At 49.0% G+C, this 12,890-nt stretch overlaps 1 protein-coding gene across 5 annotated transcripts in view; it reads left to right on the forward strand.

Annotated features, from left to right (window-relative positions):
- Positions 1-12,890, forward strand: part of LOC135224639 (Fanconi anemia group J protein homolog) — a 1,012,503-nt gene that overhangs the window by 963,040 nt on the left and 36,573 nt on the right. For all 5 annotated transcript variants that reach the window (XR_010316790.1, XR_010316791.1, XR_010316792.1 and 2 more), the window contains 3 exons: positions 5,347-5,471; positions 6,418-6,663; positions 6,856-7,910. Coding sequence is in view for 2 of the 5 variants with exons in the window: in XM_064263852.1 (XP_064119922.1) it covers positions 5,347-5,471; positions 6,418-6,663; positions 6,856-7,910 (1,426 nt within the window). In the remaining 3 variants the exon portion in view is untranslated. The remainder of the gene's footprint in view (positions 1-5,346; positions 5,472-6,417; positions 6,664-6,855; positions 7,911-12,890) is intronic.

Here is a 12,890-nt window from a genome sequence, read left to right on the forward strand (position 1 = left end):
AAGAAGCGGGGTGGACCAGAGGAGTACCAGCTTCGGCTGGCACTTCCTCGCCTGTTCTAGCGGTTCTGCCGCTAAACCAGGATCCGCCGGCCCTCGGCTTCTCGTTAGCGAGAAGTAACCGGAGTGGACGGTCTCCAGCGGGAGGACCGTCCAGCCAAAAGTCTTGACACTCGAGCTCGCTCGCCGCCAAGACCGAAGCGCGGAGCAGAAGACTGGCGAGTGTCGTGCAGGACGCTCTCTCTAGGCCAGTGGACGTCTCGCAGCGACCAGCTGGTCTGCTCGGGTTGACGTGACGGTCGCTGACCAGCCACGGGTTGAGGCGAGGAAGGGGTCCCCGCGGTCGTCGTACCAGCCACGGCTGGTACCAGCGGCTCGACGCGCCGAGAGGACGCTCGCCGGTCCTCACCGCGACAACGAGCCTAGCAGGTCACCGACGCCGCTCCCATCGGGACTGGGCGGAGAGACGGTAACCAGCAACAGCTCGCCTGACGCTAGAGATCAGCGTCGACGTTCTCAGCCGAGCCTCTCGCCCCAGCGAGCGGCAAGGCTAGGCCTGCTGCTCGATCGCCACTGCGGGTGGACGATCAGCAGCAGCCCTCCAAGCACGCTGGTCCCTGCCAGCGAGCTAGGGGGGAGCGTCAGGTCTGCCTCTCCTGTACCTTCAACCTCCTCGGGCTACACCGGGAGGAGCAGGGTACCTATGAGTGATCGCGAGAGGTGCGCCGCTCGCGATCCCGCTTATGACGCCGTATGGACCAGGCACGGTTCTAGGGACCGACCAGGACATACGCGCAAGTAGCTGGAGGCGACCGTCAGGGGTCTGCCGCTATTCCTCCTTCTGAAGGAGGAGTATCTCGGGATCTGTTCTTGTTGGAGGGACTGGACGGTCCTACTCCGCAAGACACGGTTACTCCCGAGATCAGAGGAATTTGCAGAAGTCATTAAGCTGATTCGTCAGCATAATGACCTTGCGGAAGGATTGCCGCTCCCACCAGCAGAGCCCACGTCTCTGCTCGAGTCGTTTTGGGGCCCGAGAAGGGAACCCAAACCGACGGTGGGTCTGCCGCGATCGGTAACTTGCGATTCTGTCTCGAACCAGAGTCTCTCGTCTCCGGACAAGAAGGCTCTCTCAGTTCTGGCCGGTCGATCAAGCTACTTCCACCTCCTCTACTGCGACAGTGGCGTTTCTACGTGTCTTCGGACACCGTATTTGAATACTCCTTCGGTCCTCCTGAGAGGTTTCGACCTCGACGAGGACTGGAATGAGTCGGAGGACGGTATCGGCTCTCTCCTGTCAGGTGTCGATCAGCCCCACCCAGACGACGTTCACAGTGGCGGCAGACCCTTACCTACAGTGAGAGTTCGTAACCCTCCGCGGGAAAACGTTTTCTCCTGACGATACGTTTTCCCAGACTCTCCTACTCTTCTCCAACTGCTAGTTCCACTGGGAAGGCGAGCGAGTATCCAATTCCTCCCCCATTCCCTCTCTCCTTACGGTTACGAGGGAAAGGGGAGGGATCCTACAGAGATTTCTCTGTAGGATCCCACGTTCGGGACTGCGCTACCGGGGGGACCTTCGGGTCCTACCTGACGTAAGCCCCGGTCGTTGAGGAGGAATCCTGCCCCATTCTCGATTTCTACGGGAATCGAGAGGACCACCAGCCGATATCGTTTGACGAATTCGGTGGGGTTGGGGGCGCAGACTGCTTAGAATTCTACGGAATTTCTAACTCATTCAGTGTTTGAGTTTTACGATCTCCAAACACTTACGCGAAACCACGGTCCAAAGTGAGCGAGACGAGAATCCCCGATATACACGATAATCGGGAACCTCGCCTATGCTCGAATTCCTGGAATTTTCTAGCATTGTGAAGAAGACTGCTGCTGAAGAAACTATCTCACAGTAGGCGACCAACCTGGACTAGAGAAGATCAGACGGGAATATCCAGTTTGGCTTGAACTATCGTCTTAGTATTCTGTTTCACCATTGAGCTTTCCTTCGAGGAAGACTTCTCCTCACTCTCTTTGATAGAGATCGAAGGTGGTCGATCTCCAATCCTTATTTTGTTTTCTTGAAGGAAAGAATTTAGGATGGAGATCGTTGTTCAGAATCCTACAAATATACTACGTATATTAACCTCGCGACATGATTCTACTAAGCAGTTGAATTGTCCGAGGGGTAGGCGCATATCCTAGTTAATCTACGGATTGCGACTTATAAGAGAAGTATTCTAATTGAACTGCAACTCGGGGTTGCCTGCAACCTCCCAGGAGTTTTTTCAGTTTCAATTTTATATACTTATGGTTTTGTCACGACAACACCATTTCAACTTTTATATTACCGAAATCGTTTCGCCTAAATATCCAATTGCTCGAGCATATCTTTTATGCTCGGCTAGTTCTAGCCGAACGCATTCCTTCGTGGAATAATGGATTACCTGGCAACTCAGGATGAACGAGTCAGCGAGAGCTCAGGCTCAACTACTGCGTATTGAACTGCCTGATAGCAGCTCAGTATCAGCTGGGCCTCCGATATGCACGGTCATGTATGTCTCTCTCTGCCCTGCTTTGATTGACTACCGAACCGTATCTCTGCCCAACAATCATGGACTTAGGTCTCTGATAACGGGGATTCTCGCAATAATGAAGGACATCTACTGCTGTGACGCTAGATTCCATCGCCTTCGACATTGCGAGAATTTTCAACAGAGATATCTCTTGGACTCTTTCATCTTTCTGTTTACCGCACGGTAACAGAAGTCTGTACATGTCTCCCGCTGCATCGCACTGCGATAATGCGAATGATTTTGCAGACATCTGAGTTTGTCTTCAAAATATCTCTTATTCGTAGGTGTACAATTGTTCATTGTTTCAACCGAATTACGAGATGTCAGAAGACATCGCCTACTCTCCGACCTGACAGCTCTACTTCCAAATGTTTCAGCCCATGAGAAGCAGTTCTTCAGGCGGCTTTCCCCTGTGTTTTTCATTACTGAAGAACGCCCCGCTTTCATTGCAACTACGACTTCTCACCGGACAGCAATGAAATAGCGGTTAGCGTTTTCAGTCATTTGTAAGCACAGGTTATGAATCTTGAGAATCCTTCTCTCGATTCATCTGTGAAGACGTAGGTTGCATTCAATATCTACCTTCGTCTTCAACGGTACATAGTGTTGTTTCTCCTTAGCTGAGATTCAACAACCATGAGATGTTTTACCTTCAGGGACCTCGGTCTCTAGAAGGCAATTGACTTTCGCCTGTTGGGCACATGCCTTAAGAGAATCATCACCTCGCTGTCCGGCATTGGTGACAAACAAATACATTATTTGTTTGGTCTCTCGGCATAACCCTTTAAAGGCGAAGGTCACGTGACTTACTCGGATGCTTTGACAACTTGCCTCCTACCGAGTCAGTTACGAACTACGCTGTTGACTTAGTTCGGTTGTTACAGAGCAATCATTACTTCGTTTTAATAGCTTGTCACAGTACCCATACCATTGACACCCACCATGGAGTGTCGGTGTCCTATCCACTACCGAGAACTTCGCTGCATGGGGATAGGAGGATGCGAGAGACTTCGTGGCAAACGGACAGACCAGTATGGTACTGGACATCACGAAGTAGAGAAGAGGGATAGGTCATGCGACTATTTCCTTCTTTTCCCTCTGAGGAACTGCATGACTTCTCCTGCGAAGTCAAGCATCCAGGGGATGGGGATCCGTGACGCTCGATTTCGTACCGAACTTCGTAGCGAAGACTCAGAACCCTTCGGGTCCCTAACGATTGGTTCGAGTCGTTCACAATCCCCTCCCTAATGGACTTCACCGCCTTCGATGCGAAGGAGATGCTGCCTTGTCCGCAAGAACTTCTCCGTGGCGCAGGTACTGAAGGCAGGGGTCTGGTCAACCAGACCCACAATGCCCTTCCTTCCTACCTTCGGGATATTGCCCACAGGTCCTTGGATCTTTTTCCTTGGGACCCGTGGTGGCTGCTCAACACGTTGTGTAGCGAACCCAGACCCTCGCAGGCTGAACAGCATCGAGTCCTGGTGTGACCATAAGAATGGATGAGTGAATGAGAGTGTGACTGGCTCCTCTTCCCATCTTTTTTCTTCCCCTCTACCTCGATGGTTAGAGGGACAGACACGGTCGTCACCCTGCTGGATAAGGACAAGATGCAGGTGAGCTACTCAACAGAGCCCATCCTCCATCCCTTTCACTAGGGATAGGAAGCGTTATATCCACCACTTGCCTCCAACAAGGGGGAGGAAGTGGATGCCAGCTTGAGACAACCCATACTTTATGTTGCCTCTTGCAAACAGGAACAAGTTCTTGCTTGCTGGTACGAAGAGATACGCTTGCCTCTCTCTTAGTACTCGGCCCAGAGGTCTGACCATTGATCCTGCGGTGCACACCCCGATCATCGGACAGAGGCTTGGATCCCTCCCTCCCTCGCTCTTACGACCAGGGAGGCATTCCAGGGATGGACGAACACCAGTCGTTCATCAAAAGACTCAGATTCCTCCCACCAAGAAGTGAGTCTTCCTATTGTTAAAGGACGATGGTTTGTATTACGTATCGGAACAAATGACAATTTGTCGAAAATTGCATTTTTTCCTAACTATACAAACCTGAGGTCCTTTACATATATCCCTCCTCATGCCACCCCTCACTGCGTATTTTGCATGGGCCAAAAGCAAAAGTGATTTGTTTACCTCCCAGTCGCGCGGTGCGCGACTGTTGGACAAGCAGTTAACTACCGTTCTCGCTCTCCCCTTTGTTCGAAGCTTACGACCGTTCCAGCTGCCGCTAGCTACTTCCTATTGTTAAAGGACCTCAGGTTTGTTATAGTTAGGAAAAATGCAATTTCGACAAATTGTCATTTTATGCCTACCCCATACACTACGATCTACTTACTATTTACCTAGGTAGCCTATGGCGCTTGGTCAAAAACAATCGGTTTTGGACGCAGGCTAGTTTTCTTTTATACTGTATATATACATTTAAAATTATAAATACACGTTTAACATGATATTTATTTAACTTTTAACTTATTTAGTGTAATTTACATGTAATGTATTGTATAAAAAGGCAAGGTTAGGGTAATAACTGATGGTCAAGAACGGATTAATCCATTTTCAGTTATTTCTTATGGGAAAACTTGATTCAGTTCTCGAAATAATCGAATTTCGACGCTCCTTCTGGAACGAATTATCGTCGAGAACGAGGCTCTACTGTATTTTTAACCTACAGATGTTTTAAAAGGGTAGTGTCCAATTTTATAGTAGTCATACAATTTAAATTTTCAGTATGTTTAAGTATCACCTTGTATTTTTTATGTCTACAGATTGGGATTCCATTTCCAAATGTGAAAGACATCCAGGTTGATCTTAAACGTCAGTATAACAATCAACATTGCAGGAGTCGTGGTCTTTTACCTGGCTCAGAATGGTATGAAATTCAAGCATATCGGTAAGTACGAGAATTTTTCATCATGATTTAAGCCTTATATAATTGTTTTCCAGATTTCTTGATTAGAGCTAGGAGTATAACCCATTAATTGAGGAATAAAAGTATAATTTTCCAATATGTTTTTAGATATCAAACAATGGGAGTTAATATTTATGTTTGGGAAATTAGTAATTTGGACAAGCAGTTTCTGGCTGGGAGAAATGTCAAGAATTTGTGGAAAAAGGTGCCATTATTCCATTTTGATTATATTTTCAGTTAAAAGATCTGTAACTTATCATTACAAATTGTATATAATATTGTACTTACTGAATATGTACACATCATTTGCTCCAGTTTGAGAGGTGGTGGTGGGAAAATCCCTCAACTGAAAACCTACAATAAATATTGTGAAATATTTTCCAAACCTAGCTTTAGAAAAGATTGTTATTCATTTTTTCTTATATTTTGTTGTTCTTCTTCTTACTGAAAGAGGTAAAGAAAAAAACTGACCTTTTTCTAAATACCAAACAGAGAAATTAGAGAATTTGTTGTAAGTAATGAACATTTGCTGATACGTATTTAGATTGGGATTAATGTCTCATCATTATAAAGTATATACATATGATAAGTACTATTGGCTTTTTTCTATACGTATATTTATAAATGTACTTTTCTGTAATACATTCAGAGATTTTTTTTGTCTGTCAAGTACTTATTTATCATTATTAAAACGTTGTAAGGGTTTCTTTTGTTCAGGTAATATGTATTGTTTCAGATATGTAGACTACTGTTTTATATTCCAGATGTTTCTTTTGTATTTTACAACATTATGGAGGTTTTTCAATTTATTCTTAAAAATTAACAAGCCAGAAATACTGAGTACGTATACATTACAGTACAATGTTTTAGCATGGCTAATTATTTGTATATTTCCAATATTAATAACCATGTTAAAATTTTGTTACAGAGCATTAAATCAAGCACTTGGTAGATGCATACGTCATCGCTATGATTGGGGTGCTCTGATTTTAGTTGATGAACGTTTTCAACGTGGTCAACTCTCAAGTGGTATGCAGCAAACAAAGTACACACGCGGCCTTTCCAAGTGGGTTCGCAACAAAATTGTGCACTATCCTTCCTTTGCCAGTGCTCTAGCAAGCATTAACGAGTTTGCTGAAAATATGGTAGCCAATCCTCCTGTTAGACCAAGAACGTACGTTGAACTTCAGTTCACTTAAGGAATTTAATTTTTCTTGAAGTTTTATGCATGAGTATTGTTTTTAGTTTATTATTGAAAAATTAACAATACTAATATTCATTAAAGACCATCATCGTTACAATGGCAATTAAATCTGTTTTGTTACTTCAAAGTTTATAAATTTACATTACTATCTTATCCTTTCAGCTTGGATGAAACTTTACATGAAAACATCTCTGATATCAAGAAAGAAAATGAAGTATCTCATAGTTGTGTGGATAGTCACAAATCTGAATTATCTTTTAAAGGGGAAATTAATTTAAAAGATGGTCAAGCAGAACTTTCAGATCCAAAGAGTACTGTTGATCTTCAAATACCTAGGGACTCAAAGAATTGTGATGTGTCATGTGTTACATTAGAAGAGGAACATGCACAAGGGGAAGACTTAAATACTATATTAAAAAAAAATCATAATAGTAACCATGAAGATCCTGATTTCATGTTATCAGAAGAGACTCTAATCATTCCTCCCAGTCGAGTTCCATATACTTCAACTCAGATTAGTGGATTGAACGATATCGCTTTGCCAACTCTAACTCAGATTTCACAAGTTAAGAGTGATATTACTGAAGCAATGGGTAATATAGATTCTCCAAAGAAATGTTTTTCATCTGATCAGTCTGTTATTTTAGAAACTGAAAATCATTCATCTACCCAATTGGCAGATATTTCTGCTACCTCAAAAGTTACAAGTCCGTGGTTTATTAAAGCTGCTGATTTAATGACTCCTAAATCACTTGATGAATCAAGTAGACCATTTAGAAAAAGAAAGACTTTCTCACTGGATACTGAAAGTGATGTCCAGCACAACAATACAGAATTGACACTAAATGCAACAAAGAGGACACCTCTACAAAGTAAATATAATGAGTCCTCAGCAAAAAGAGTTTTAAAAGATGAGGAAAAGTTACTCGTTGAAGAAATGGAAGTAGGACTTAATGAGAAGGAAGGTCACAAAGTAAAACATCAGAATATAGTGATAGAAACAGACAAAGGAAACTGCTCTTCTCGGGTTTATAACTCAGATGATGATCTGTTTTCTGAAAATATCTCTTCAAATGAACCATGTCTAAAGCAATTGAAGGAAAATATCCCTGAATGCTGTAGCAATACCTTGGATATAAAATTCACTCCAGGAAAAGATATTAGCAAGTCGAGTGGTTATGCTTCTTCTGCAGGAAAACCAGATAAAACTGAAAACAGTAAGTACGGTATGATAATCTGAAATATTTTTTGTATTGTGAGTTTTGTCAACTACGTATATGGCTAAAAATTAAAATAAAATACAAAATTTGACATTTTACTCATGTCTTCAGTATACTATTAAGTAAGTTAGTACCTACTTTGTTTGTTAAAGAAATTTTAGCTTAGTTTACCGATCCCCACACATGAAACCAAGAAACAAACCATATGTTTTGGATATAGTTTTAGTTTTCTTGAGGAAGCTAGCTGTATTGCTTTAAATATTAGTGCTTCCTGTTTTATGCTTCTGTTTTCTTATAGGGGAGTTATCTTTTTGCTAGTTTCTCAGGAAAAATTAACTAAAATTCTATCAATAACCCTGGAAACTCTTGGTGCTTTATTCTCTAAAACTTGCACATTATTATATGTTGCCATAAAAGAAACCATCATACTCCTTTTACAAGGCTCCTCTCTCTTTGTTGGCCATTTGGCCATTGTATTTGCAGACGTACCTCTTGCAGCGTGTCTTGTGCAACCCATTGTAGATGGCACTAAGTTTGTGTGTGTGCGTTTGTGTGTGTGTGCATGTATGTCTGTTTGTTCCGACACGGCATACAAACCTTCGGTCCTTTTACAATAGGAAGGTACTAGCGGCAGCTGGATAGGTCGTAAGCTTTCGAACAAGGGGTTCGGTAGTTAACTGCTTGTCCGACAGGCGCGCGCAGCGCGACTGGGAGGTAAACAAACCACTTTTGCTTTCGGCCTCACAGCGAGTGGACGTGTGTGTTCGACGCTCTCTGCCCGCTTCTCGTCGTTTGCTTTCCTGAGTATATGTTGTGTTTGTGTATGAAAGAATCATTGTAAGTACAATCATTTCTCTCTTTCCAATTAATTGTGATTTATTGGTCGATGATGGATTCTCCTCGCCTCGCTACCCCACGGAGACTATGCCCGGGTACCGAAGGGCGTAAATGCGGAAAGTTCCGCTCATTCCCGGAGATTGACCCTCATATTTTGTGCGCTCGGTGTCGGGGGCGCGAATGCACCCGAGCCGAGCCATGTGAAGTTTGTAATAATTGGTCGGAGGCGCAGTGGGACTTTGTATGAGGGCAGGAAGAAGCGAAGGCCTGCAAAGGAGTCGTCGGAAAGCTCTCCCGCGACTCCTTTGGTTACGGACATTCGTCTTCTTTCCTGCCGCCCCGCTCAACTTCCATGTTTGGCGCCTTCCCCTTCGGGGGGGGTTTCTAGGTCCTTCTCCTCTCCTGACTTGTCGAGTGTGGAGGAGGGCGCTAGATACCCTGACGTCGAGTTGTACTCTGGGTCCTCTATCCGTTCGTCTTCGCGCGAGCGGGTAGAGGATCCTCCTAATCACCCGACTTTTGCTTCCTCAGGTGCGGTTGCCGCGAAGGACGACGCTCGACAGGTGTGAGGCATCGTTGGGGCTGCAGGGCGTGCCGAGTGTCCAGGGGTGGCTGCTCTACCATCTCGCTGGCTCCGTGGCGGTCACCCATGCGACGGTTACGACCACCACCACGACCCTTACACCTGGCTACGCTTCACATCCTCACCTGGTGTACACCCCGCACGCGCGGTCTCTGTAACACCTACTACATCGGTGCAGGGGCCAGTCGCCGTACCTCGGGGGAGTGTGATGCCGCCCCCCCACCTGGGTTTTGCCGTGCTGCCGCGACCGGACTTCGTGTGCCCGAAGAGCTCGCCCCTGGACCTCCCACCAGTACCAAGATGTCTGTGCCGCTGGTCCGTCCTTCTGGACCGCCTGAACAGCCTGCCGTACCTGCCGTACCTGCCCAGCCGCCGTCCACGGACGTGACGTTGACCACTGCTGCCGTTCCTGTACCTGCTCCTGCCGGCTCTACTGCGTTCCTGTGATGCCTGCACCTGCTGACGTTGTTCCTGTTCCTGGCGCCGCTGCTCCCGATGCTGATCTGTTCGGACAGGTGCGTCCGGGACCCTGTTGCTTCGGCAACAGCAGCCCCGGCTCCGCTCTGGATGACGAGATCTGACGTCGGTCCTGAGGAGGTTGACGAAGAAGAAGAAGAAGAGGAGGAAGGTGTCGTCGTCGTCTTCTTCGTCGTCGTTCGGTCTGCTGCCTCTTCTTCCCCCTTCTTCTTCTAAGCTCCCCCGCCGCCCCCGAACCGAATTTAAGAAGAAGAAGGTCGCCTCCCCCCCCCCTAAGAAGTCTCCTTCGGGAAACTTCTAAGGGCCCGTCTCGCTCTGGTGAGACGGGGGGGTTCTTCCGCTGGTCACCCTGCTCCTTCGGGGGCAGGACCCGTCTCTTCTTCCGCAAGGAGAAGACTACGGGGACAGAGGAGTGCCGGCTAACACCGGCACTTCCTCACCTGCTGTTAGTGGTTCGGGCCACGGCAGCAGGGTCCGTCTCGGCCTCTCGTTCGCGAGAGGTACCGAGTGTACGGTCGCCTAACAGCGGCCGTGCAGCCAAGAAACCAGTCCTCTGAGTCCGCTCAGCGTCAGGTTCACGGCACGGAGCGGAAGACTGTGACAGCCGCTCACGCGACTCTCACCAGACCAGCTCTCGCTCTCGCGGCGAGCAGCTGGCTACCCGGGCGGACGTGACGGTCCATGACCGGCCACGGGCTGAGGCTGGGAAGAGGTCCCCCCCGTTCGCCGGCAGCCACGGCTGATACCAGCGAACTGACGCACCGTGAGGATACGCACCGATCTCACCGTGACAGTGGAGCTAGCCGGTCGCCTGACCGTCACTCTCACAGAGAGCGATCGGGTACGGCGACCAGCACCAGCTCCTCTGACACACGAGACCGGGGCCGCTGTTCTCGGTCCAGCCGTTCTCCACAGCGAGACGGCTCGACTAGGTCTGCAGCTCGATCGCCACCGCGGGTTGACGATCGCCTGCAGTCTTCCAAGCCCAACTGGTTCTACCAGCGAGCGAGGAGGGTGCGTCAGGTCTGCCTCTCCCATACCTTTCAACCTCCTCGGGTTACACCGGGAGGGGCGAGGTATTGAGGAGTGATCGTGAGGGGTGCGCCCCTCAGGAGATCCCACCACGTCATCATACGTACCAGGCACGGTTCTCGGACCAGCCAGGTCGTACGCACAAGTGGTTGGAGGAGACCGAGAGGGGTCTGTCGCTGTTCCTCCCCTTGAGGGAGGAGGGTCTCGGGAGATGCTCCTGTTTGAGGGACTGGATGGTCTGACTCCGCAGGACGCAGTCACTCCTGAGATCCAGAGGAACTTTGCCGAGGTTATTGTGCTGATTCGTCAGCACAACGACCTCGCGGAAGGATCGCCGCTCCCACCATCCGAGCCCACGTCCCGGCTCGAGTCGTTCTGGGGCCCGAAGAGGGAACCCAGACCGACGGTGGGTTTGCCGCGTTCCGAGCTTGCAGACTCAGTGCTGGACCAGGTAGAATCGCTTGTCTCCGGACAAGACGGTTCTCTCAAGTCTGGCAGGTCGAGCAAGCTGCTTCCACCTCCTCTGCTGCGACAGCGGCGTTTTTACGTGCCATCCGAGGACCCGATGCCGCCCAAACAGGTGAACCCGGAGTTAGCCAGGCTGACTCCGGGTGTGTCTCTGCAGCAGCTCCTGTCCGAGAACCTGTGGTTCTCGCAGCAAGAGGCACTCGGCCTGGAATCTACCGCCATGGCAGCTTTCCAGGCCGTCTCCTGGCTAGATCTGTGGTCCCTCACAGTATCTAAGGTCGCAGCCAACTCCGGGGGAATTTCTCCCGAAGATGACTCGGCCTTTAGGAGACTTTGCCAGTCTGGAGGAAGAGCCATCTCCTTCCTTGCCCACCAGACGGTGAACCTGTGGGCCAACCTGGTTCTCCGACGAAGGGACGCTGTCCTTACTCGGGTTTCCAGGGCGGCCGGGCGTTGAAGCGGCGTTGGGACTTCGCAACGGACCTTTACGGAGTTCCACGTCTCTCTTCCCAGGAGAGATGGTGGACGCTGCGGTGGACAGACGGCGCACTGACCGTCTGGTTCACCAGGCAGTCTCGAAGGCTTCTGGGCAGCCTCGGACTGCGGCCAAGTCTAAGAGCTCGGCTAGCGCTTCCTCGGTGGCTAAGACGGTAGCTGCGTCGAAGCCCCGGGGAAAGACTCTGTCTTCTTCGACTTCTACCAAGGGGAGCCGTAACCAGCCCTCCTCCCAGCCCTCCTCCTCCCGTGGAGGCTCTGGGAAGAAGTCGAAGAAAGGGGGGAAACGCTAGGGACGGCGTTCCCCTCACCTGCTGCCGGAAGTGGGGAGGTGCCTGGCCAGCCATTGGGCAACTTGGCAGCGCTACGGCGCCGAGACCTGGATTGTAGATGTCCTTCGGGAGGGATATCTATTACCCTTCGAATCTCGGCCACCCCTCACCTCCAACCCGGTCCAACAGCAGTCGTACGTTCCAGGGTCATCGAAGGACGTAGCATTGAGACAGGAGATCAAGACCATGCTGAGCAAGTGAGGCTGTAGAAATCGTCACGGATCAGTCACCGGGCTTTTACAGTCGACTCTCCTGGTGGAAAAGTCTACGGGAGGCTGGCGCCCGGTGATAGATCTCTCTCTGAACCGGTTTGTTCGCCAGACCCGGTTCACGATGGAGACGGACACGTCAGTGCTCGACTCCATCAGGGAGAACGATTTCATGCTTTCAGTGGACTTGAAGGATGCGTATTTCCAAATACCCATTCATCAGTCCTCCAGAAAGTACCTCCGCTTCATCCTCGACGGGACGGTGTACCAGTTCAGGGGCACTTTGCCCTTCGGTCTCTCAACCGCCCCACAGGTGTTCACGCGAGTGTTCACTCTGGTGTCTGCTTGGGCCCATTCGCACGGGATACGTCTGATGAGGTATCTCGACGATTGGTTAGTCCTGGTGAGCTCCCGCTCGCAGTTGCTACAGGACAGGGATCGACTGCTCGAGTTCTGTCGCGATCTGGGGATCGTTGTGAACTTCGAAAAGTCCGATCTCGAGCCCAAGCAGAGGATGAAGTACCTGGGTATGCTGATCGACACG

The sequence above is a fragment of the Macrobrachium nipponense genome, chromosome 12, assembly GCF_015104395.2.
Source record: "Macrobrachium nipponense isolate FS-2020 chromosome 12, ASM1510439v2, whole genome shotgun sequence".
In the NCBI taxonomy this organism is placed as follows: domain Eukaryota; kingdom Metazoa; phylum Arthropoda; class Malacostraca; order Decapoda; family Palaemonidae; genus Macrobrachium; species Macrobrachium nipponense.